Source organism: Tachypleus tridentatus, chromosome 9 (genome assembly GCF_004210375.1).
Source record: "Tachypleus tridentatus isolate NWPU-2018 chromosome 9, ASM421037v1, whole genome shotgun sequence".
In the NCBI taxonomy this organism is placed as follows: Eukaryota; Metazoa; Arthropoda; class Merostomata; order Xiphosura; family Limulidae; genus Tachypleus; species Tachypleus tridentatus.
In genome coordinates, this window is record NC_134833.1 from 24,877,731 (window position 1) to 24,905,097 (window position 27,367).

Consider the following 27,367-nt stretch of genomic DNA (forward strand, 5'->3'; position numbering starts at 1 on the left):
AGAATGTAGTTCTAAATGGACCCATATGGTTTATTTGAAATCGTATATTTGATAAATAGAAACTATCGAAAACTTTTGGATACGAGGTCATAATAATATTGGGCATAATGTTCAAGAGAATGAAGTCTCATTATACAGTTTTAATGTATTTCTTTAGGGACCAGACAGTACTTTCATGCCTTGATCTACCAGGTGACTTTTATGGAGGGAGATGCAACGTGACAAGAGCTTTATGAAATATTTAGTGCAACGGAAAACAATTTTAAGATCAAGGAATTGATATAGGATATTACGAATACTCGGGACGATATACACTCGTTGCCTTTGATCTTATACCCCATCTATTTTCCTAAGGTTATTACTTTAACTTGGTGAAATATGGAAATATGCAAATTGAAATACGTTTTGGTAATGCCTTACCCAATACTATAAATGTTCTAAGATATGCAGAATTTCATTCAATTTTAGAAGTCTGTAAGCCTAGAAACATTGTATCCGATATCTAAAAGCTATGAATCCATTAGAAATATATTTCAAACTTTCATAACATTTATATGCATAAAAAAGTTTGAGGGCATACATTCACCAGTGATTACCAACCTAACCATGGAGAAAAATAGTTATAATCGTCAACCTGGATCTGAGTTCATAAAGCCAGTAGTCACTACATGGTTTATGTTTACTTTCGATGAAATCAAAAAGTAAAATATGTTAACCCATCAGGATAACCTCCATATAATCTAAAAATAAAAATCTTCGTGAAGAAGAACTGTGAAAGGTGAACTTACAACCAAGCCGTACTGCAGTTCTCAGAGTATGGACAATATTGTATATACTATGTTTATTATCGTGGTCGACGCGTCGAAACGGAAACCCCTGTCTAAATTTGGATCCCACAGATATAATAATGATATATTTGTTCATGATTTTCTTGTGAAACGTTGTCAAGTGAATACGTCCTCGATAACTGGTTTTTAAACATTAGTGTTAACAATAGACAACTGGTATTTGGTACTGAATACTTATTGTCAGACCATAATTATCAATACAGTGGTTAAGACCAATGTAGGAGATGAGTGTTTCCAGCTGTTACATATGTTGAGTGCAATGTGTGTTTGATTTGGGAACTTGAGACTGCCATATACTTTTAAGATAACTAGTGATGAACATATGCAATTTATATGTAGCGTTTGTAGGTTGGAGGAGAAGTTAGAGGCCATCCTAATAAAGTTGAGGCAATAGATAGAGAGAAATGACAGCAGGATTTTAGAAGTTTACGTTTTGCATGCAAGAAATAATTCAACTAACAGTAATTTTCAGGAAGGCAAAACAAACAGAATCAGAGTAAAACGTAATGAAGTCAGTTACAATGTGCCTATTATGTTGACTCTGAGGATGAGGAACTATTGAATGGAAAAAAAAATCAAAGGAAGGTATAGTTATAGGTGATTCTTTGAATAGACATATGTGTGCAATAACCAGTGTGTTAAGGAAGGAGAAGAGAGTAAGATTATGCTACCCAGTGACACACATGGAGGATATAAGTGACAGATTAGACAATGTAATTAAGATGACTTGCAGAGATGCAGTTAGTTATAGAATCATTTACTGAAAAAGGCCATAAGTTAGTTTTATCATAGATACTGCCAAAAATTAATTGTAGTGATGAAGTTATAAATATGTCACTAGGGTTAAGTGATAGATTTAAGGATAAGCAGATATTCTAGTTGACTTGTGGGATCAGTTCAGCGGTTACAGGGAGATTTATTGTAATGGATGATTTACATAGGGTAGGGGTGGCTTGCTTGCTAGGATTATTAACTCATCTGTAAGAGAACATTTAAACTAAGTCTAAACAATATTAAGGATCAGGAAAACTAAATGCAAAACGAATAAGAGGCAAAGAAATGTTTTAGATACGTAATAAGCATAGAATGAGTAATAAGGATAAGTTTAATTGTTACTGTTGTAATACTAGAAGCAAAAGAAATGAAAAGATAACTTAGACCACTGGCAGAAATGAACGATTTTTTATATTGAAACATAAGTAACCATAGATGATTTTGATATAGAGGTTGTTTTGAAGTAGAGGGTTTTTGGCTATTTAATAGGGATGGAATATTAAAGATGTAGGAAAAGAGTGACTGTGTATGCAAAATGGAAGATACATCCTGTTGTAATTGAAAATATCAAAAATAATAATATAAAGATTAAATTCATTACGGTCTGTATCAGTGGATAAATAGGGAAAAGCTATTTAGTGGAAATTCCTTAGAGACCATCAAGTGGTGCTGATGTAATTAGTGAGAATCTCTACAATGCGATTAAGATTTAAGTTGTTAATGAAGTAATAATTTTGGACAATTCTAATTTTAGGCATATATTTTGGGAACTGCTAGAGTCAAACCATGAAGATAAATGTTTTGGAATCTTTTCAGGATTACTTTATTTACTAAATAGTCAAGGCACCTATCAGAAACAATGCTATTTTAAATTTATTGTTAATCTCAAATATAGAAATTATCAAGAATGTTGGGGCCCGGCATGGCCAAGCGTGTTAAGGCGTGCGACTCCTACTCCGAGGGTCGCGGGTTCGCATCCCAGTCGCGCCAAACATGCTTGCCCTATTCGTTGGTAAAAGGGTAGCCCAAGAGTTGGCGGTGGGTGGTGATGACTAGCTGCCTTCCCTCTAGTCTTACATTGCTGGATTAGAGACGGCTGGCATAGATAGTCCTCGAGTAGCTTTGTGCGAAATTTCAAAAAACAAACAAATAAACACCAAGAGTGTTGGAGCTGGAGAACATCTGGATGCAAATGATAATTGGTTTATTAGGTTCAATGTTTTCCTGCAAATAGAGATAAAGAATAAAAATATTTTGGTTACAAATTTTAAAAAAATATGTTTTGAAAGGGCGCAACAAGAATAATCTGTTGTTAATTGCTCAGATACGTTATGTAGCGATACTGAGCAGATGTTAAATATATTCCTTAGAGAAAGAATGGGGTAGCTGGAGGTAAAAAAGAACAAATTGGCTCAGAAGGAGTTGAAGTTTGTTTGTTTGGAAATTTCACAAAGCTACTGAGGGCTATCTGCGCTATTTTGCAGTGTAAGACTAGAGGGAAGGCAGCTAGTCATCACTCTTGGGCTACTCTTTTACCAACGAATAGTGGGATTGAGTCACATTATACACCCCACGGCTGGAGGTGAGCAAGCGCGAGAACAATTACAGAGTTGCACGCCTTACGCGCTAGGCCATGCCGGGCCTAGAGTTTAAGAGATAAAATCAAAGAAAAGCATCATAAATTGACATTATGACAAGATTATAGAAGATAAAAAAAAATTGTGAAACAAGAAATTAGAACATCGGAAATGGATGCATGATAAAAGACTGGCTGATAATTTAAAAATTAACAGTAAAGAATTTCTTTAAGTACATAAAGGGTAAACAAAATGTTAGAATGCTGTTAGGATCCTTTAAGGATATTATAGATAGCTTAGTATATCATGATTATGAGATGGCTGGGTTACTAAATTTTGTTTTTCTTCGATTTTTATTTACAAATATTTAAGCAGTATTCCACGTTTTGAACAGTTGATAAATGTAAACGAGTTTGAACTAACTTACTGAATTAATCTTGAACTGGTTAAGAAAAACATTAGAAGATTAAAGAAATGACAAGACTCCTGAATCAGGTCACATTCCCCTAATGGTTTTGAGAGAGGTTAAACATTGAATAGGTGGGACATTTACTACTATTTTTTTTATCAGTTCTTAAATAGTTGCAAAAACCAGAGGACTGGAAGTTAGCTAAGGTATATTCTCTTTTCAAGAGAGGTAATACAAATTGTCTTAGTGAATGTAGACCCATTAGTTTTATATCAGTTGTGGGAAAAGATTTGTAAATTCTATAAAAAGAGAAAATAAATGGGAGATGAGTTTTAATTATGGAAAATGAAAAATATTACATGTGTGTGTTAATAATTTTATTGTAAGTATAATTTGAATGGGAATGGCCTTATCAATATCATGAAAGAAAAGGTTTAATGATTGATCAATCTCTAAAGCCCTCTAAGTAGTGAGATGTTGCAAGTGATAGGGCAAATAAAAATTTAACTTGTAGCTACAGAAATATTGAATATGTGTCTAAAGAGGTTATGACTTCATTTAACTTGTCACAAGTTCGGTAAGATTTAGAATAATGTGTTCAGTCTTGGGCTCCTTACCTTAAAAAAGGCATTAAATTGTTGGAAAGGGTTTTCACAGAAGGGTTTATAGTGCAGTATCAGAGATGGAGGGGTTGTCATACGAGGAGGTATTAAATCTTCTGAAATTGTTTTCTCTTGCTAAAAGAAGAGTTATGGTAGATCTGATTGAAATATGGTACACAAGTTTTGACAGAGTAGGAGTCCTATTCAGCTCATACAGTTTCAATTATCCAAGAGGGTGGTTGGCCTTTGAAATGGGTTACCTTCAGATGCTCTAGAAGTAAAAAATGTGCGTTTAACAAAAGTTCTTTATAAGTATATGAATGACAACGGCTGGCTATAATTCTTAAAATCATTTTAATTTAGTTTAGAGGGTGGGACAGCTGAGATGGACAAATAGGTTACATGCTGTTCTAAAAAGTTATTTTAGTAGACGCTTCATGTTGTGTATGACACCACCTCTCCATCTGATTCCTACATACATCTGACTGCATATTGCTCAAGAGCTGGAATTACTAGTTATGTCTATTATCTTTTGTTTTTCATAACTATTACATGAAGTTAGAAGTTGCATGGGAAAACTAAAAATATAATAACAGTTAGGTCATACAAAAATATTTTTAATAGACAAATGTAAACTGGAATTTATAATTTTTGTTATGATTTCAGTACAAAGTTTTTGTATGCAATGTTCTATATAACCTACATTTTCAGGATAATGACAAGAGTTACATATTATAAGAAATATTTTTCTTATAATCTATTCAGACTTTGTTGTTTTTTGTCTGTTTATATTGTTTTCAACAGTGATTTATCTTTAAAGCGCTGCCAACCACGTAAGGTCTGTTGCTAAAGACAGTTACATTATTTAATTATTCTGGTTGTAGTCTCAGTAAAACTTTATACAGAAATTAAATCTCTTCTCGATTGATTCATCTATAGCTATTCTGCGTATAATTCTGCGGGTATGATTCCGTTTATTAACCAATAAAATTTTGTAATGTACATATAACACAGTAAAGAATACAATTTAAGTTTATTTTCCATCCGTTGTTTCTCAGTATTAATCTTTAAGTTGTAGCAAATATGCATATGTACATAGATATAATGTTTAATGATGTTGGAAGAATCAGATGGCGAATCAACGATGGTCGATGAACTTTTTTGTACATTTTTTAATTGTCTTTCCGTTTGGATTGAAGTAAGATAATATTTTGTTCTTTTTTATTATCAGGTCGTTTACTTCTCCGATGTCTCTTTCTTTTACACTGATTCTATCCACTTCTAAAATTTCATCGCCTGCATCAAGAAACCCAGAGAGCAAAATCAATGTTTCACAGTCTCTCATCCGGGTTACAAATATTCCTGAAACCAACAAAACAATATACATATATCAATAGTGAAATATCTCTAGTGAATTTGCATTGTTATTGCGTTTTACCTACCCAACTAAAATTCATCCACTAATATCTAACTTGATTTGTTCGACTGTGTTAGTGAGATTAGGCACGAATAAGAAATAGCTTAAAATATTATCCATAGAGAAAAACAAAATACATGAAAAATTAAATTGCGTTTTTTCTACAGTTAAGGATTTCCTAAACTAACAGTTAAATGTTTTTAATAAATTAATCATTTATCAATTATACTGAATGTTATTCAACTATTTCTTGGCAGAAAAACAAGTAATAACGCATTGTGGCTTAACGCAACATCACGTAAATTAAAACTTGCGGAACAGCGAATTACAATTATGTAGGTGTAAATATCCCACTTCTTTTTATGAATTTTGTTATATAACTGTTAGTATTAAAACGTGCCCTGGAGAAAATGTGTCATTATTAACCATGTTCAATTTCGAATCCTTATTTCCTAACATATCCCTCATATCCCTCATTTTCTCAGGCTTTTGACTACTGAAGAGAGACGATACACAAGGTCATATCGAATAATTTTATGTTTTTTCCTGTTGAAAGTGTTGAGTGGACAGGGCTTGGCCTTAGAGTTAGCAGAAAAGGAAAGTGGATCGAGTGTATTTTAGTTCACGTCTCACTACCATAAGATGTTTCAATCTTTGAGGCTGTGGGTATGCTTCAAGAGTGAAAGTCAAATCAGTTATTCGGTCAGAAAATAACGTTTTGAGGGTTGGATTGTTTATTTGAATTAAAGCACAGATACACAATGGGTTAACTGTGCTCTGCCCACCACGAATATCAAAACCCTATTTGTAGCGGTGTGAGCCCGTATACATACCGCTGTGCCACTCGTGAGTGCAACAGTTGTTGGTAGGTGTTATTCTGTAACTAACTCCTATCTTCTTTATGCTGAAGCATAAATTAACCTATCTTACGACAGTTCGGTGTAAATCTATGCGTGTGCGTGTTTAATCTTAACAAGGGGCTCTCTGTGCTGTGTGCAGGCCCGGCATAGCCAAGCTTGTTAAGGCGTGCGACTCGTAACCTGAGGGTCGCGCGTTTGCATCCTCGTCGTGCCAAACATGCTCGCCCTTTCAGCCGTGGGGGCGTTATAATGTGATGGTCAATCCCACTATTCGTTGGTAAAAGAGTAGCCCAAGAGCTGGCGGTGGGTGGTGATGACTAGCTGCCTTCCCTCTAGTCTTACACTACTAAATTAGGGACGGCTAGCACAGATAACCCTCGAGTAACCTTACGCGAAATTCAAAAAACACACAAACTCTGTGCTGTGCCCACCATAGCTATTGTACAAACTTTATTTTGGGAATTTTCTTTATTTAGCTGAAAAGGTAGGACTAATAAAGGGAAATTTAAAAACGTTAAGATAAAATCGTTTCAGTTACGATGTCAAACATCTATCATTTGAAACCCAATTAATTATACAGGTGATTTTTACCTTCCTCTAAAATAAAAATTTACTGATTGTTAAAATATTACATAGTGTTTAAACTAGCTTCGCCTTGATATTTAGTAACGAATTTGCTAGACCACATAATTTATCTCAAAATACAATAACAGCAACTTCGGCACGAAATAAATTCTGACTTTTTAATAACTACATCGTTTGAACCTTAAACATGGGACCATCACAAGTTAAAATTGTTGTGATTCTATTTTGAAATTAACGATTACTTTATTTTCTTTAGGATTATGTCATGGTAATTGCCAGGATATTGTTGTTTTCCCTATAATGAATTAACCTGAAAATAACAAATAATCCTTTCATCTTTGGTTAGATTTGCACCGATGAAATATATTTAAAAAATTGATGCTCACTGAAGGGTCCTCTAATGTGTTTTGTTTCAAGGGTAAAAACAAAATGAAGAGTAACAAATATTTTTATTTCTTGTTTACAAGCTCATGCGTCATACTATGTTGCATGTTACAGAGTGCATAATTATTCTCATGATTCATGAAACGTACACGTTTTACTATTGTCACGGCAATACAAATTGCAATGTTAAGTATCACTTATATGACATCATTGTTTGTTTGTTGTTGATTTTTATTAATTTCGCGCAAAGCTACTCGAGGGCTATCTGCACTAGCCGTCTCTAATTTAGCAGTGTAAGACTAGAGAAAAGGCAACTAGTCATCTCCACTTACCGCCAACTCTTGGGCTACTCTTTTACCAACGAATAATGGAATTTACCGTCACATTATAACGCCCCTACGGCTGAAAGGGCGAGCATGTTTGGTGCCACGGGGATTCAAACCCGTGACCCTCAGATTACGATTCGAACGCCTTAACCCGCCTGGCCATCCAGACAAAAACTGAACCAACCAACTACACGTGTATCTAGAAAGAGGTAGAAATTTTTTGTTAGAATCCTCAGACGTAGGGTGACTGAAATGTGGTTTAATACGTTATGTCAAGTGGATGATAGTAACAAACATTTAAAACACGACTTCGTTGTTAAAAGAAGTTACACTGACATGTATAATATGCAAACTCCATACAATTTAAACATTGCTGTGAAATGAATATTAAATTAATATTTATAGATCATCCACAAGTGATGTCAAAACTACTGTAATTTTTCACATCCGAAAAAAAAAATGCATGCTTTTTGAAACAGATCTTTACTGAAGTTAAACTTTAACATTAATTTATTCTAATATCTTCTACTAGGACCCGCCAGCAGTGGATAATATTCAGTGTGTATGGTTGCGCATTTTCATGTCTAAAATTCGACCCACAATGCAGATGAATACAGTCCGTAATTTCCGTTTTGTCCCGCGTAATACGAATGACAGTCAGTTCCGGCACTACGAGTTCGATAAAGTATCTTATTGCAGTGAGTGCTTCCAAGTAGTTGGTCAGTTGTTTAAAATTAGGAAGGATAAGATGATTGTGACCTGCCATTGTTTGAAAAATTATGAGCTCTCAATTTTTAACCAGACAATAGTTGTGTTAAAATGTACGAAATTTTGAAACAAAAAACACCTACTGGAAGTTCAAGTTAAACTTCCTCCAGATATTTAGTCTCATTAGTAGTTCTTTTAGATAACTAGTGCCTCAAAAAAGACCATGTTAATTATACTGAGGCCACTTTGTGGATCATATAATGATTATTGGGTAAATAACTATTTTATGTGCTAAAGAAATTATCGTTATTTCACCAGATAAAGTATAGCTAAATAGTCAGTACAACTTCCACTTGTACGAAAAAAAATATACAAAAGGCACACAACATTTTCCACAAAGCCACTTATACTGACAGCTTTTATGTTTAACATTCGTATAACCTGTACACCACGAGAAACGATGATATGCATATATGTATAGTCAAAAATGTATGTTTCTAAGATGATCCTAAGAAGCGATAAGGCCAGTCAGGCCATGGCCTGAACAAAATTTTTACAGTTACAATTTATGTATCACAACTTGTTTCTTGTAATGCAATAGCTTGCGTTTAGTATATGCAATATAGAAATTATGTATCCTATTTAAATCCTCGTACTTTCGAATCGTGACACACAGTCAGTCTGGTTGTCAGTACTTCCTTTTTTCTTCTGAAGCTAGTGGGACTTCTCAGCCTTCACAATAAACAATGTGATTTTCTCGAGCTGTGCGGATTTTGCCGACTTTCCTCGTTGTTTGGTCTATAGACATGTTCCCTGCTGAAGATATCTTTGATGGCACTTTTGGCAGATCTTGTAAAGACCTGAAGCCGCTTCTTGACTGACTTTTTGACGACGTCGATCCTTTGCACAGGCCACTGGAATAAAAGCAATAATTACAAATAATGAATACGTCATAGTACATTTACACCCTCCATTGCAAAAAGGATGAGGATGTTTGGTGTGACGAGAGTTCAAATCTGCGTCCCATAGACTGTGACTACAGGATTCTGACAACCAGTAAAGCTAAGAGTTAGGATTTACTTCAAAATACATACGTTTTGAGTATGATCATCTCTGGAGGAATTGGCTGTTCTTGCACGTCAGAGAAGACGTTAGCTTTTCGACTTTGGATACATGAGTTACTGATTGCTCTCGGAAGAGATGAGGTCTCCTGAGAAAAGCAAGGTCTTATGGTTTCAGTAACATCATGTTGAGTGGTTCCCACGTGCTCGATCTTGTCTGATAGTATTACGCCTGAAGAAGAAATATTATAAAGATGTTTTTTTTTTTTTATAAACTTGCCTTCTAAGAAGTTCCTAACCAATATCTTTACAAATTATTTCATTTTATATACACACAAGCAAATTTATATATATATATGTATACATGATGTGAAATGAACGATTACATTTTGGTTTCGGGGAACCCTACATTCACTAACTCATTACTGCAATTTATTACAACTTTGTACCTGGAAAAACAATATACAAACTGAATTGAACAACTTAAAGAATGTAGTACCGTCTAGAAGTTTAGCCTAAACGTTATAGGTGGGGCTTTTATTGAAGTTCAGAATCTTAAAAAACACGATATTAACCCTAGCTTCTACCGACATTCCATTTCAAACCAGAAATATCTCATGAATTCATCAGCTTCTTTAATAATTTTAGCACTCTGGCATTAAACCTTCCAGTAAAATAAAGACCTTGTTATATAACCCTAAATAACTCCTGTTAAATGAACAATACAAGACATATATATATAGTCTACCATGCGAATATATTAATAAATATACTGGACAAATTATTTTTAAATAATAGATAAAAAGAATACTAAAGTCATATAAGTAGAGGTGAAATGCAGATATTCTTTCTAACGTGTCACCAATTTGTAACAAATCTTTTCTCCGACACTATTCTGAAACTAAAAAAACAAAATAAAAATATTGTTTAAAAACTATAGAGATAATGAAACCAAACGATCTTTTACTTAGCCGTGATAATTAATGGCCATAGCATCATCAACCACATTTCGTTACTTTTATTCGCCTACCATAGATTTGACTAGATTTATCTATAACCCTGCTGAAAACATTTATTTTACAACTTGTTTATGTACGTATATATAAACCATGTACTGCTGAGTTAAAGACCGTACTTGAAGAAGACAGGCCAATATTTTGTGGAAACATGTTGTAGATCACTTCATTGTATGTATAAATCGTTGCTTGCCAATTTGTCGTCATATCGGCCTAATGTGTTTCTTTATATAAGTATCAAAAGGAATGTGTACTTCTGCCTTATGTTCCATGTTTAATTATTATTTTATTTTATTTGTTTAATATCAGCAAAATATTTTATCTTATATTTTAACCGACGAATAAGATAAAACAAATTTTTGTTAATGTTAAAGGAAATATATAATTAAAACAAAAAGTTGAAATTTATAAATTTGAATGTAGACATCGAAGAAATTATAATGCACAGACAAAAGTGTTCTAAAATATCATTTAACAGGACATCAGATATGAAGAAAAATAAAAATATTTATTTCTAAGAATATGTCAAGACTTCTCATTCTTTTTTTTTTTTTATCTGAGATAAACTTATTATTCGCGGTACGACAATGTTTATAAATATTAGAAGTGTAAAAACTCAGTATGGTGTTTAGCCTTGGGTAATCATAAGAAGCACATGACTGTGGTTTTAAATTCGAATGTTATTTGAGATGTATATGTGGTAAAAGAGTCAAGAAAATTAGTCGTCTTATGATTTTTACTTTTCTCTCATCCAACTTTACCCGATAGTGATGCTGTAAATTGATGATGAACCAAGTCTGCGGAATTGATTGCCTGTAATGTGAGATTATGTAATCTGTAATGTAATCTTATTTTATCTGTGTGTAGTCTATTCCAGTTGACAGATAATTTCGTATTCCATTAGAATGTAATGATAACTCATACTCACTTAAAATATAGTCAAAACGATTTTAGTTTGGTTCCAAGAAAACATGTCTGCTAGATCGAAGAGGGAGGGTACTTTTTAGAATGGGTAGTTTACTTTTAAATACTGTATCATCTGGCTTGTTTTCTGAGACTATTAACTCAGCTATAAGGGAGGTTTTAAATTAAAATTAAACATTGGTGAGGGCCAGAAAAACTAAACACAAAAAGAATAAGAGGAAATGAAAAATTTAGCATGGGAAGTTAGTACAGAAGTAGTAGAAAAGGATAGATTTGATTGGCAGTGTTGTAATGCCAGGAATACAAGAGAAAAAAATATATGGTATTGGAAATAAATTTCTAAAAATTAGTTTTTCAAAAGAGATGTTTTTAAATGTTGTTCATAAATTTACAGAAAAAATTTCATTAGGAATTTAGAGTAATTCTCCTAAATTTTAATTCTAAGTTGAAAATTGTAGACACTTTCATAAGCCAGAGTTTACTAGGGGTTGATTAGACATAACTGTTCTCACCTTTGTTCACAACTAATTATATAGTGGACATCTTTTCACTTTTATTAAAGTTTTTGTTACTGTGGTGTCTTAATGGATTACACCAACTATGTAACAACGAGTTTTAATTCTTCATGTTGGTTTTCCTTTGTCTTTAAAGAAACAGTGTGTGGATGATGCTTCCACTGAAGCTGTATTTTTCCAGAATCTAAAGAGAGAAACATCTTTTTCTTTCACAGAGCCTGGTGACCAGAGTCAGTTAAAGGTCACATCCATGCTTTCCTGCAAAAGTGATGTTGTTATTTTGGAAATGGCCCTGCCTAAAATGAGGATCTATACGTAAGCATATCCAAACCTTTTTAACTACTTCAAAATAATATTGATACTGTATGTCTGTATACTGTTCCATTGTATACAATGTTGCATGCTATTGGTTCATTTTGAGTGCTTCATAAAGTAAATTTTGTTTTTGTGATCCCTTCACTGTTTCAGTGCTGAATTATAGTTGTATGCAAATAGAATTTAACATTCAACATTTTCTTGGACTGAAATGTATTTCTAATAGATACACCCTTTTACACTTCTCACCCTTCCTTTAGTGCATCATTTCTTGACCTCATAATGATGGTTGAATACAGAGGGAGTGAGCTGTGCTATTAATGAGTCACACTTCATATAGTGGAGGATTTTCATGTACTTATTAGTATGCAGCAATGCTATGTTTAAACATGAGCTTAGATGAAAGCCTTGAATATTGTGGGAAGTATAAAGAGGGCAGCACTGAATGAGAAAATTATGTGTGAACAGTCACTTATTTGTCACCAATACAATTTCAGTGTATTTGAGCAAATTGGAAAATCCTTACATTAAAATGAAATTCCTGTACCTCAAATTTGAAGGCTTTTAATGCCCCTGTAGTTTAGTATTGTGGAAATATTTTGTGTTTTCTGGCAGTGTAGAACATGGTTGAGTAAACCTTCACAAAAATAAAAATTTGTGCAAGCTGATTAAAATGTATGTCAGTGAAGTAGGAGTGGGGTGGAATGAACATGGCTTTGTACATATGCTGACATTATGAGGAGGTCAACTTGCAGGAAGTGTAGAGTAAACCTGTGAGAGGAATTGTTAGTTTTATTTTTAGTGTTGTAAATGTAACATTTTAAATGTTTTTATTTTTGAATGGAATGGTTGAACTGTGTTGAATTCAAGTAAACGACTTGCTATTTATCACAAATGTGCTTTTGTTAAAATGTTTGTGTATGTTGTTTGAAAATATTTCTTTTGCATCATTTAATCTGTATTACATCATTTAAATACAGATGTATTACAGATTTTGTGGAATGTTGCTGTGTTATGTCTTACTGTGGCTTATGTATCATGATATGATAAATATAAACCTGTAATAGATCTACTATCTAAAATTAAATTGAAGTTTATAGTAGTCTTTTGTCAAAATATCACAGATTGCCTGTTGTTATTCAAGAAATCTGATGATCATTGATGCAAATGACCCCCAAATAAAACATATTTAACTAAAGTTACTACAAATTTAAATATGCAAAATGATATATAGAAATATGTTAAGATAGTTATGTAATTATGATGTTGCATTAATTTTGTTCTTGAAAGTCAAAAGGCCTCATTTACTTAATCTGATATTAATATATTATACTTGTCTATAACAGAGTTAAAATCAGTTTATTTATAATACACATAGGTATATATATAACAAGCTTACACTTAGTTGTAACATTATTTGTAAAAACTATTCTGCAATATTTGTAGTACTTATTTCTGTAGCTTAATATAAAGAAACAACAACATTTAAGCAAATATTAAATATTTTCATAATTACTTGTTTTTGCATTGAAATTATTCCAGTTTAGTATTCTTAAATCTTATACATATTTGCTATGGTTAAATAAGAGACAACTAAAAATGTCATATGTATGGTGTATGGTTTAGGATAAAAATGTTTAACTTTGTTTCTTTAGTAATTGTTCTTGACCAGCATTAGAAGTGAAAGGCAAAATTCCATGAACTGTTATAATTTAATGACAAGTAGTAAATTGAATGACACCTTGGTTCATATTTATTTTAAGACTTAGAAGTTTATTACTTATAAAGGTTAAAATTATTTTCTTTTGTTATATGTATATACATGGTTGTTATGAAATAAATTGTTATATTAACTGCTATTACAGTAGTATTAATAGTTATTGATGTTTTGAATTGGATATTGGTATTTCAAGATTATTATGAAAGAAGCTCATTAAAATATCTAACATCTACTCATAACCCCATAAAATTAATAAAAATTGAGTGCTAGAACTAGTATAAAGTCTGTCTTAAGATTTCTTTCACATTTAAAAGAAGAAAAAATATATGTGTGTGTATAAATAAAATCTAGGCTTAATATTTTCACAAAATATTTTTATAATGTGAAATTATTTTTGAAATTTTGTTTTAATTTGACTGTTTTCTGATCATAGCTGTTAGTTGATCTCATACTGGTGTTGCAAATCAAATCAATACTAGAAAATTAGTTTCTTTTTTGTGTTAGGAGGTGCTTTAATATTTCATGTTAACTTTGTCTTTACTGAAGTAATTTTAACATTTTTAATGTTAATAAAATAACACAAACAGGAAACTAATCTTGCATTATATTATTTTATTATATGCAGTATTACTGTTATTGTGCATAATGTGGTTTGCTCTGTTCTACATTTTCTACCTTAGAGCCCGAGTTTATGACCTCTTGCTTGTGTAACTTATTTTCTCAGCTTCGATGATTTTGTTCAGCATTTCCAATAGTTTGCTTTTACTTGTTATTCAGATGAGGATCAGATGACTGTATCTTCAGACTTCATCACCTTTAACTTGTTACATTTGTCTCAAACATCCTGACATTTTTGTGTTTCCATACACAATATATCCAGATTTTTTTCTGTATGCAGCTTTTTTCTGTGGTATCTTCATGTTGAATCTTGTTCTCCTCAACAAGCTCTGTCAGTAAAATCACACATTACATGAAATATGACAAAAAATTGTATTGACTGGATAAGATTTTTGAGGATTATATCTGTACTGTATTGTTATGTCAAACTGCAGTATTACATTACAGGATTATATCTGTACTGTATTGTTATGTCAAACCGCAGTATTACATTGCTGTCTCAATTTTGAATAGTGAGCAATTTTATATACTTTTAATTTGTTATACCTTGTTAAAAAACTGCAGAACATTTCAATCATGACTGGACTGTGACTCAGTATTACATCTGTAAGAAAAAACTCCATGAAGTATAAATAAGCAAGGTAGTCTTGTGTTGAATGAGCAATGAACTTCTTTTATCACCTTCACTTGCTGTGGTGACCCAAAAATTGGTGGATAAAATACACAATGTGTTTTACAGAGTAACTTCCTGTTGTTATTTTTCTCACTGCAAATAATTTTTTTTATAAATCTTCACTTTTGATATATGTAATTAGAATATATTAAACAGTCAAAATTTGTAATTCTGTTTATTTCTCTTTACTGTTGTCACAGTGTAAAGTTGTATATTCTTCAATGAGTAAATTTTTTGGGGGGTATTATAGCTCCACAAAATATAGCACATTTCTCAATATAATTATACACTGATCAATATGTCAGGAATTCTTTAGTTATCTCAAAGTATAGGCTCTTACTTGTTAAGAAATTGTCATCCATTAAGAATACAATTAACCAATTCTTGTTTCTTTTATGGTTTGTTTTTGTATTTGAAGTCTCATCATATGGTGCAAGACCATAAAAGGGTAAGAGCTACTAATAGAGAACAGCTTTAGAGATGAATAGAAGTAAAGTTTAGTTACATGAGGAATAATTTATGCTTCTGTGATAATGTGATTTAAATGTAACTTCTGTACCAATGAACAACATAATTTAGTGGAAAGTTTAAAAGACATCGACATAAGTCACAGTTTTAGAAGTTCATGATAGTATTTTTAGATATTGTCTTCATTCCTGTAAATGTTTTCACATTAGGCCTATTTGTATATGTATATGTCAAAGCTCATGTTTGTTGACATTTTAGAGAGTACAATTTAACATAGTGTAGTGTATTTGATGTCAGTTATTAAATATGTGTTTATTTTATACTTTATTACTGATTTAGAAACATTTTGTGGTAGGTGAAAGTAAGTAACAGATGCAATATATATGATAGTATTTACAAAACCTTTAGGTATGCATTTCAGAAGCTGTTTAAATACAATATGGAGATTATGCAATGACAAAAACGAAACCTTATTTTTTACACGAGCATTGACTTGTGCTTTGATATGTTAATCTAAGTCAAACAGGTATAATCAATTTGCAGACATATCTTTGTAAATCATCTAGTTTTTTGTGCATAACAGACTTTTGTTTTACTGAAAGCTTACTATGTTTTTTGCACATACATATGATAGATTTTGAATTTTATAAAGTATTCCTTTTTCAATATTGGGTCAGTCGATTGGACCAGTTCCATGCATGCTGGATTCAGTTGTATTTGGTCACAAATTATGACAATTTTTTTAGTGTTTGAGAAGACATTACACAAGCCTTTTTTATGTTTTAAGAGTGTACAGTAGTAATAGTAAAATAATATCAAATTGGTTCAAATGTAACTCGTATCTGTAAGTATCGAACATTATTGTTAAATGTATCATATTCAAGTAACACAAATAAATAAAAGAAGTTTTAATTCATGTAGAGACAAAATATACATAAATTAATTATAACCAACAATACTGTCAGCAAAACTATTGTTAGGTAAATGTTTGTCCTTTTTTACATACAAGTCTCTTTTTTTCTATATATTTTGGAGTGAAAACAATAGGTATTCTGTATTCATATTTATGATTGGCCTTCCTTCTCCATTGTTGTTGTTTTTTAACTTGTAGTCAATGTTTTATTCCCCTCGGTGTGGATTCCTTTACTTGGTGAGGGGACCTCTGAGGGAAGGTTCTGTTCTTTCAGTTTACCTTCTCTGAGATCTAAACATCTACTCGCGTGTTTGCCGTGCGTGACAACCCATGAAGGGGAGGAGAGTATCCTGGTGGTTGAGGGGTCCAACTCTAACACACCACCTTAGCTTTGAATTCCTATATACAGGTGACCTTGGGGTGGCCCCTCCTTGGGTCAATTGCATAGCTCCCTTGGGCTAAGGTCAACCAAGTACCAGTGTTGGAAGTTCTCAAAAGGTGTTGTGGGCATTGTGTCTGATTCTGGTGTTTCTGCATTGTCCTTGCTTGACAATGTAGTGCATCTCCTCATAGGGCTCTATGGTGAGTGGGGTCAGAGAGCACCGAAATTTCCTTTTTTCTTATGGATCCTCAAAAACAAAAATCAAATAAAATAGTGGAAAAACATTCAATAAGTAAACGATCACGTCTTGATATTTCTGAGGAGCAATCTTCAACACCTGTACCACCTGTTGTACCTCATTTTCTTATCCTACATTCTCTTTCAGAGAAACCTTTAGGGCAAATGTTCCCCTTTTTTTATTCAGAAGGGACTGGAGGGATTTGCTGGCTCACCAAAGTGAGTAAGGAAACTTTGATCTGTTAACATATTGATGGAAACATAAGAGATTCTCACTGATTTCTCCACTCAAGGGGTTTCCTACAGTGAGGCGTATCTCCACTCACAAAGATGGAGTTACATTGCTGACCAATATCCTCATTCTGAGATTTACATCACCACGTGCACCTGCCACCATCAAGGCAGGTTATCTTAATTGCAGGGTATGGCTGTACATTCCAAACCCTCCCCGATATTTCCAGTGTCAGAGGTTTGGTCACTCAAAGATGTCATGTTGTAGTTCCCTGACATGTGCTCGTTGTGGTGGAAAAGACCAGGATGCATATGAGTGTGAAACAGACCCACATTGTGTCAATTGCAATGGCTCTCGCGATTCCTACTCATAGCTCCGAACCAGGACTAGAAAGGCCAACTTCAGGTGACTGACAGTGGTTCTTGTACTTACCTGTTAGTCTTCCTGGTGGGTTATTATAATTACGATTATGCTACAGAAAGTCCTTTATAACTTCACTTTCTGTAGTTTCTCTCTTAACGTTGTAGACTAGATTTCAACATTGGTTGAACAAATTCACAAACATGTCTCCCAATGGAACAGCAGTATGTTTGCAGAATCACTGCAAAATACCAGGTTTCAATACCCATGGTGGACAGAGCACAGATAGTCTATTGAGTAGCTTTGTGCATAATTCTAAATTAACAAACACATGTTATAAATTAATAAAGGTACAATTCTCCATTTAATATTCCTAAGACATGTTATAAATTAATAAAGGTACAATTCTCCATTTACTATTCCTAAGACATCCACATATTTTTCTGAAGATTTTTTTTTTCACAGCTTTAGAATGACCTAACTTCTTGAAATTGTATGCTAATTCTGTAGTTGAGAGACAATTGAAGGGTTTTGGGCACCTACAGTTTCTTTTCCTTTGGCATTTCATATTTTGCAAATGCTGTCATTTTTGCATTTGTATGAGCTTTGAAGAGAAAGAAATGTCTTGTTTCAGATTATCAAAGATTTTTACAAGACAAACCTCAATGTCAAGTAAAATTGCTCATTATATTTCAGAGCTAGATATAAAAGTAGTCAGTTACAGAGAAATATATTTTAAACACAGCATAAGATGTAATACTGTGATTGTATGTCTATTAAGTAATCATTTTCTTTCTCTGTAATTTTCATCATTTGGGATCTTCGTTTCAAGATGTTAAGTGTGTGGCTATCAGGTGTGTTTATTGAATAGTCAGATCCAAAGTCAGATATCAGGACTTGCTTGTATTATAATTTATTATTAAGTTCCTGACTAATTACCAGGAAAGAGACCTTTAACTTTTCTGTTCTGTATATTTCCACCCTTGTTTAATTTTTTTCTGTGAATGTCATGATGTTTTAGTGAGTTACATTTTAAATTTAATTGAACTACTTTTTTATCTTGGTATATAAATACGTTTGTCATAGAAACACAGTTTATAATCCAAATTTTAGTAACACATCAGGTTTCAGTCCTTAATTTTACAAGGCAACATTAGTACAAGAATTGTGACTTTTCTTCTTGACATCCTTCTTCTCTAATGTATTTACCATACCTCCAAGAAATATTAAATTTGAAATATATTGCTTATGATATTAACAGTATTGAGGCAATGACTAATTTTTATAGCTTAATTTTATTTAGTTACAGTGCTACAAAATAGGAAATCATACCCCACATTCACACTGACCCATCAAATCATGTTTTTCAAAATTGCCATTAATTTTCTCCGTGTTTAATACTATATTTTTATATTCGATAGGAAGCGAAGGTTTTAATCTATCAAATGAGATAAATTGTTTTCTGTATTGAGAATTGTCTATTTTCACTTGCAGTTCAAACTTTATTCCCATGCAAACACATCAATGAGCTTAGCTGATTATAACCTTTTTAGGTTAGAGTACATAAAATAAGAAATAATAATTTTTATGAGGTATGCTTGCAAGCAACTCATAAGCAGTCTTATGTGATTCAGTAGGGTAATTTGATCTTCACATTTACCAAGTAAATTACAAATTTTATGGACAGAATATCAGTTAAATATGATTCAAAAGGACAATAAAACTATAAGTATAAACAGATATATACTGTTGTACATTTCAAGATATTTAGAATAAAGAAATGTTTCATGTTACAATCTGAAGTTATTCTAGAAAGAAAAATGTAATTTAAGTACATATTGATTTTTTTATTTGGTGGTCACAAGATCAGTCAAATGGGACAACCTCATATAAAGTTACAGTAGAGAAAATGACAGATAAAATATAATGTTTTACTGATAAAAGCATTTAAAATTTTGTTAGGAGATTTTAAGAGGTTATGGAAATGAAATTTCGGATTTTTTCAGATAAGTGGAAGCACTTTCTAATTTTAACATAAAATTCGTTTTGCACTCCGAGCAGCCAACACTTTGACACCATATGTTCATGGAGAAATACTTATTGAAAATACTTGATTAAAAATTCTGTATTTTTCTCTAAAAAATGGTTCCTGATGACTACTGAAAGTTTTTGATATTTAGTATAGATGAACAAAACAAATAAGTTATAGAATGGACACAATAAAGGCCAATTTGGGGTCACGAACTTAGTTAACACTTTCACTTCTTGGCTTGGTATAACATACACGAGTTTGTCCACACTTTTCCACATATTAAGTGTTTGTGCTATAACCTTTGATACAGCATATGTATTTTTGCAAAATTTGGTATACTTTTAGTAAATATTACAGATTGTTTAATGAAATACTGTTACTAGAAATGTGTTTGCGAAAATAGTGTCTGTTTCGTTAGTAGTCTGAATGTAAAGGGATTTCATGTTAGGATTAAGAGAACAATTCTTCATCTTCAAAATCTCATATTATTTACCTAATCTCTAAAACATCCTAAATACATTTCAAACATTTATTGATGACGAGAAACTCACTTTCCCAGTTCACACAATCTCAAAAGATTGTTTGACACTTTTGTTAATCGGAAATGCATCTGGCGATTTTAAATTAAAATCCATGCTTGTGAATCGTGTGGAAACCCCCCGAACACTGAGCGGCTGTGCAAAGAAGACTCTTCAAGTTGTTTGGCGATCAAATAAAAAGTATGGATTACGAAAACTTTGTTTGATAACTGATTAAAAAGTTACTTTTGTTCTACAGTAGAACGTTACTGAAAAAAACAACAACTTGGACTTTAAAGCTTTCTTGTTATTAGGTCATGCACCAGGCCATCTATTGGGACTTTGTGGCTCTAACGAAAATGTCAAAATTCACTTTCTTCCATCCAATGCAACACCTCCACTGCAACCAGTGGATCAAGGTGTCATTGCGACGCTTAAAGCTTATTATTTGAAACGAACTTTTTCTCAAGCAATAAAGGCTACAACTGGAGAAGCTGCACTATATTTGACTGAATCCTAGAAAAATTACAACATCAGAAATGCTATCAAAAGCATCAAGAAGCGTGGCTCCAAGTTAACAAAAGTAACAAGAGAGCGGCATGGGAGAACGTTTTGTCTGATTGTGCAAGCCATTCCTGTGGCTTTGAGTCCGAAATTAGGGATGTTTCGGAAGACGTCGTCAAAATTGGACACAATATTGAATTTCAGTCTTTGGAAGTGGATAATGTTCGAGAGTGCATTTATGCACATTCTCAAGCTCTCGACAACGATACGCTCTTTAATTTAGACTAAGATTGTGCATATCAGAAAGAAGTCGAAAGTTTGTTTGTTTGTTGTTAGAATTTCACACAAAGCTACTCGAGGGACATCTTTGCTAGCCGTCCCTAATTTAGCAGTGTAAGATGAGAGGGAAGGCAGCTAGTCATCACCACCCACCGCCAACTCTTGGGCTACTCTTTTACCAACGAAAGTGGGATTGACTGTCGCATTATAACGCCTCCACGGCTGGGAGGACGAGCATGTTTGGCGCGAACCCGTGACCCTCAGATTACGAAGCGCACGCCTTAACGCGCTAGGCCATGCCAAGCCTGAAGACGAAACTCCAGAGTGTAATGAAAGTGCTAGTGAAGAGCAGAAAGAATAATTTCTCTTACAGGAGCTTGATAAAAAATGTTTCGGGCAGTGGAAACTGCTACAGACTTAATTATGAATCATGATCCAGACTGAGAACACTACGAAGAAATGAAGAAAAAGAATATGGTGCAACTAAGTTTTGATAGATTTTCATTAAACAGTAAATTTATTACACTTTTCATTTTTTCAAAATAAAATTTATCGTTTTAATGTTTCAAAATAAAGATTATCAATTAATATCGTTTTTATTTTACCTCATAACTATTTGTGTTTTTTTCTAACTAATCAGGCTTAATTATTTCTACTATGAAGAAATTCCTTATGATACCCACGTATCATTATTTTTCCTGTTGAAACTATTCCCCCATTCAGTGCTGATTCAAACAATGCGGTAGTTTTTCCAACGCAGCAACCGCACTATGCGAGGTATTCCTGTATATTCCATTCTGTAGTTTTGTACCTATTAAGAATAAGACTAATCACATGACTTGTTAGTTTACCGTTAGAAGCATATAAATGCAGAGACAAAGTGATATCAATGGACCTGTCAGTTGATTGATATCCGTCCAATAGGTACTCGGTATAGGAAGTTTGTGTAGGCTGCATACATAGCCGCCTACGAATTCAAAATGAATTATACGCATGTTCGTTGTTATTTATTTAGTGTTATAACTGTATTACGTTTTATAGTGTGTAGCGATTAAGATACGACATTCAGTTTTCTGAACTAGTAAGAATAAAAGTGTACAACAGTTCTGCCCAATAAGAAAAGCATGGGCACGTAATAACACGAATAGCGAGTACTGGTTGGTTAGTGGTTCAATGAACAAAATTCTTTTTTTCTTCCTTTTTTTGTTTTATGAGTGTACATAAACCTAAATAATTAGACTACAGAACATTGATGAATGAGGACTTGAGGTATTGCGTGTATGAGTTTGGGAAGTTGTTGCCTGGATTATCTCCGGATGTTGTCATTAACGTAGTTTAATTAGATTTGTTTGTTTGTTTGTTTTGGAATTTCGCACAAAGCTACACGAGGGCTATCTGTGCTAGCCGTCCCTAATTTTGCAGTGTAAGACTAGAGGGAAGGCAGCTAGTCATCACCACCCACTGCCAACTCTTGGGCTACTCTTTTACCAACGAATAGTGGGATTGACCATCACATTATACACCCCCACGGCTGGGAGGGCGAGCATGTCTAGTATGACAGGGATGCGAACCTGCGACCCTCAGATTACGAGTCGCACGCCTTACGCGCTTGGCCATGCCAGGCCAGTTTAATTAGAACACGCATACCTTTTCTCCTGCTAATAGTCACACTTCTGAAATCAACATCACTATCTATTAGATAAACTCCTGTTATGTTTCCCAAATGTTAAATCCACCATAGAAGTTCGAATGAATTGTTCTTTGTAAAATTTTAACAGAAAGCATTACGTGGTACAAAAGATAACCTACAGTAAACATTTACAGTGAAAATATCAAAAACTTAAAATTGTATTAATCTCAATATAAGTGATGGTTTGTTCAACTTCTTGTTGATTATAAACATCAGTCACAAATCATGGGTGAATTAACTTGCGCATCAAGCTGGCAAAGCGAGATTATATTACTGTACTTACTGTCAGAAATAAATGTTAAACCTATTACATTTATAATACTATATTCTATATCTAGCCCCATGAAAACTTTCAACAGTTAGAATAATGTATAACAATAATATTCAAACCACTTTAATTTCGACATATCTGTTGCATCTGACGTGTTTCACTCATCAATAAAGTGGATTATTAAAAGATACAATATGCCTAATACTAACATATGATAACAAGCAAGTTACTTACGTCATGCTATGCCATCTTGAGAAAAGGCTTTCACTCCATAACATTCATGGCTGAGTAGTTAGTATGAGAGAATCATGTACCAAAAACACCGAATTTTAATATTAGTGAAAGAGCACGTTTAACCAATTGTGAAACTTTGCATTAAAAAACAAACAAAAATAATTTAATTCAAAGTGCCAGAAATGTACATTTTGAGAAGCAGTTTGATGTATCATTAAAGTTATCAATTATGTCAAGAGTTGAAAATAAAAATATGGATGCTATAAAGAAAGACGGTAAAGCAGTTCTGAAATCAGAGCCAAATAAATGTTGTTTTATAGAGTAAGTGTGATAAAATCACTTTTCAACGTATGTGTTGTCCAACCCAGAGTTTTAGCCATTTTTTATGTAATTGTTTGAATTGGTCTGCACTCATATAAAAATCTTACAAAGTCATGGAGAAGATCAATGTCTTGAAACTATGGAAGTTGATCATTCAGCGATAGTTTGTAACTACCCATCGTGATAATGAAGTCTGCATATACATTGTTTTTATTTTCTTTCCACATGAGATTACGTCATCAAAAACATTTTTAAATATTATGCAATAGTTAAACTTACACTTTCAGTAGCTTGACTTTATGCTTTTACTTGAGAAAATATTTTAGTTACACATGATACTTCATGGCGTTATCTTACAATCATTTTACAAAAGTGGATACTGTACTTTCACATGATCAATGATCAGTGTTTAAATTTAACTATATTGAAATCATTATTTTAACAGCTGTCTCTAGGATTTTAATAAATGCGCTGTGATAGTGTGACTATACTTCCATGTATGATGACTTCATCAATTTCTTAACTTGAAACTATTATTTTCCGTATTTTAACATGTATGAATACAGTTTGTTACAACTAAAATCTTAAATGAACGTCTCACTATATATTCATCCTTTTTCTTTACAAGATCACAGTTGAATTAAACTTGGAGAGTGTCTTATGTTATTAGATGTTGATCACTGGTAAACATACCACTAATCTTCAGTGGTAACACAAATCTTGTGGAACAATGGAATAAATTTCTATACTATTCATAACTTCTTTAAGACATTGTCCTGTAGGATACTTGTTGTTTCCGCTAGCTTTAGTAAAACTTGTATATTATTTGAATGTGACAGTTATTATCATGAAAAAATGTCATCACCTTACAACTAAACATAATAAATGAACGATTTTTTGTTTAACTTTACTGTTATATAAAATATTAATTTACATGAATTTTTAGATTCTCCATGCATAGACTTTGGAGACTTTCAAGAGTTACAAAAGTCATACACTTATAGAAACAGTGATTATACAGTACACAAACTACTGTGGAAATATCGATGTTGTTATTGTACGTACTTCAAACAGCCTTAAAACTAAGAAGAGAAAGGTGATTAGAGCTTGTCGAGTGTTATGTTTAAGAACACTTTCCAACTTGGTTTAGAAAATATCTACGATAGTTGTTAAATTTAGAAAAACCATTTGGCTTTTAGTCCTAGCTAAACCTTGAATGTTATAATATAGAATATTGCCACGTTGTCACTGATATATATAAAACGCTTGAAGGTAATGTTGACTTTGTATTCGTATAATCTGAGTAATACTTTCAGTTCTTGATATCTATTTCAGTATCTTACATCTTAATCTGTTACATAGTGTTAAAAAACAGTAAATTTATATTCTGTCACTCAGTTAGCTTACAGTTATTATATACAGTGCCCAACATAATGTTAGCAGTTGAATAAGTTTCAGTAAGCTCAGAATATAGAAAGATCGATTCACTTCCACTTAAATTTGAGAAATTGGTTTTCATCGACTTGAAAAATGATCAGTGATTGCTATAAACAATAACCCTTTCCTATAGTACCCGTCTTAACATTGCTCTGAAAAGACGCAACATACAATAGCATAGAAGATGTTTCTAGATTTGAAAGTCAACATAATTTTTAAATAGATTTAGCATTTTCAGAAAATTTCAATCGTGCAGCATGTAGAGGTTCTTCAGTTAAGAAAAATATACTTATGGTACAAACTCGTCTTTCAGTGTTGTAACATCAATGAAAAATTTCCTCGGTTCAAATTATTACTGTTCACAATGTGACAACGCATTTGAGCATTTAAATAAGCATAATTCTTCTGATTATTTTAATGTTTGTAAAATGATGAAGGCTTGAGAGTTGAACCCCTAGTTTGTAGTAGTTGTAACAAATGTTGTAAATCTGCAAAATATTAAAAGAGACATGAATCAAAAAATAGTAAGCAAACGATATCTTTGATAATTTCTACTAGCACGTAAGTACTTTTGTCGTTAGTATCAGAAAAATGGTTCGTCAAATACACACTGGTTTTTGTTTGTTTTGTTTTCGAAAGAGATCATGGAACCAAATTGTAATTTATTCGACGAATTCTGTCAATTCTTTGTTTACAAAGAAGGTGCGAATTATACAGCTATAGCACATAATATGAAAGAGTTAGACAGACACTTCACCTTAAATTATTTTAGTCGCCAAGAAATGAAGCTCGAAATTATAATAAATGATGGGAAAAAAACACGCTTATCGTTCTCAAAAGTTTCAGAATTTGGATAATTGCCAATTGCGAGTATATACCTATGTTTTTATTATTGTTTTTCAAAATATTGGATAAGAAGAACTACAGAAAGGATATTTCTCTTACCTTTCCAATATAAACTCAAGTGAAAAATATTGAGAACCTATACTGAATGGCCGTTTTCACTCTCCTGACATCATGTTAATATTCATAAGACAAAAGTTCCTGGATTGTCACTTTCAGCAATGAGAGGAAGAGTACAAAGAGACTTTCAAAAAACAGATGCACAGGTAAGAGAAAAACTGTCAATGTTGGTTCCTATTAATTTTTGTTGTTTTCTTGAAAATTGTGTCGAAATTCGCATTTTTAGTTTTTTATCTTTATCTAGATACTATCGATCAAATATAGATATATTTCTGTGGTGCTGTCTTCAATTGAGGAAAGAATTGCTCACAATCTATGATGTAGTTTCTCCTAAGTACGTGACCAGTTTCTTAATATTTGGTTTTATTCAGATGGAGGTTTATATCATCAAATTCGATAGTTTTTCACACCTAATCATGGATACCTTACAACCAAGTACTTGTTATATTATGTACAAAAATCCAACTTGCTCTTAACGATGGTGAAAAGCAAATCCTAAATTACTGAGAAGTTGGTTTCTGTATGGAATAAAACATACTTCTACCATGGCTATAGTAAATGTTATGATAATGGCATAAAGAACGTAGTTCTAAATAGATCCATATGGTTTATTATAAACAGCACAAGTTAGTAATAGAAACAACTTGAGGCTCAAGGATACAAAATCATGAAATATGGAAGCAAATGTTTAAGAAAATGAAGACTAACTATACAGATTTAATATTAAGGGACCATACAGTAGTTTCTTGCTTGATGTATAAGATGCCGTTTATGGAATTAGAGTCAACGGAACAAGAATTCTATAAAACATATAGTGGAACAGGAAAACAATTTCAAGATTAAGGAAATGATATAAGATATGATGAATAATCTGGAGGATACACACTTGTTTTTATCTAACACTCTACCAATCTTTTGGAGATTCTCACTTTAAGTTGGTGAAACAGACATTTATGAATTAAAATACATCGTGGTAGTGCCTTACTCAATACTATAAATGTTCTAGCATATGAATAATATCAGTCAGTTTTAGAAATCGATAAGGATAGAAACCTCGTAACTGACATCAAGAAAACAATGAACTCATTTAGACTTATTTGATACTCTCACAATGTTTATTTACAAGAAAATAGTTTGGGGGACATCTTTAGCGGTGATTAGCTACCTGACCATGCAGAAAAACAATTATACATC

At 32.6% G+C, this 27,367-nt stretch overlaps 1 protein-coding gene and 1 long non-coding RNA gene across 6 annotated transcripts in view; one reads left to right on the forward strand and one right to left on the reverse strand.

Annotated features, from left to right (window-relative positions):
• Positions 1-4,974: 4,974 nt before the first annotated feature.
• Positions 4,975-27,367, reverse strand: part of LOC143224875 (cytosolic endo-beta-N-acetylglucosaminidase-like) — a 40,036-nt gene continuing 17,643 nt past the window's right edge. For 3 of the 5 annotated variants that reach the window (XM_076453284.1, XM_076453283.1, XM_076453267.1), the window contains one exon: positions 4,975-5,572. In XM_076453284.1, coding sequence (XP_076309399.1) covers positions 5,349-5,572 — 224 coding nt within the window. In that variant the 3' untranslated portion in view covers positions 4,975-5,348. Of the gene's footprint in view, positions 5,573-14,935; positions 14,989-21,811; positions 25,699-27,367 lie in introns of those variants that run through there. The other 2 variants (XM_076453268.1, XM_076453266.1) reach the window with 2 other exon arrangements.
• LOC143224876 (uncharacterized) lies at positions 11,146-14,915 on the forward strand. Its single transcript, XR_013013492.1, has 3 exons — positions 11,146-11,382; positions 12,222-12,321; positions 14,819-14,915. It is a non-coding gene; the product is annotated as an uncharacterized LOC143224876 (long non-coding RNA).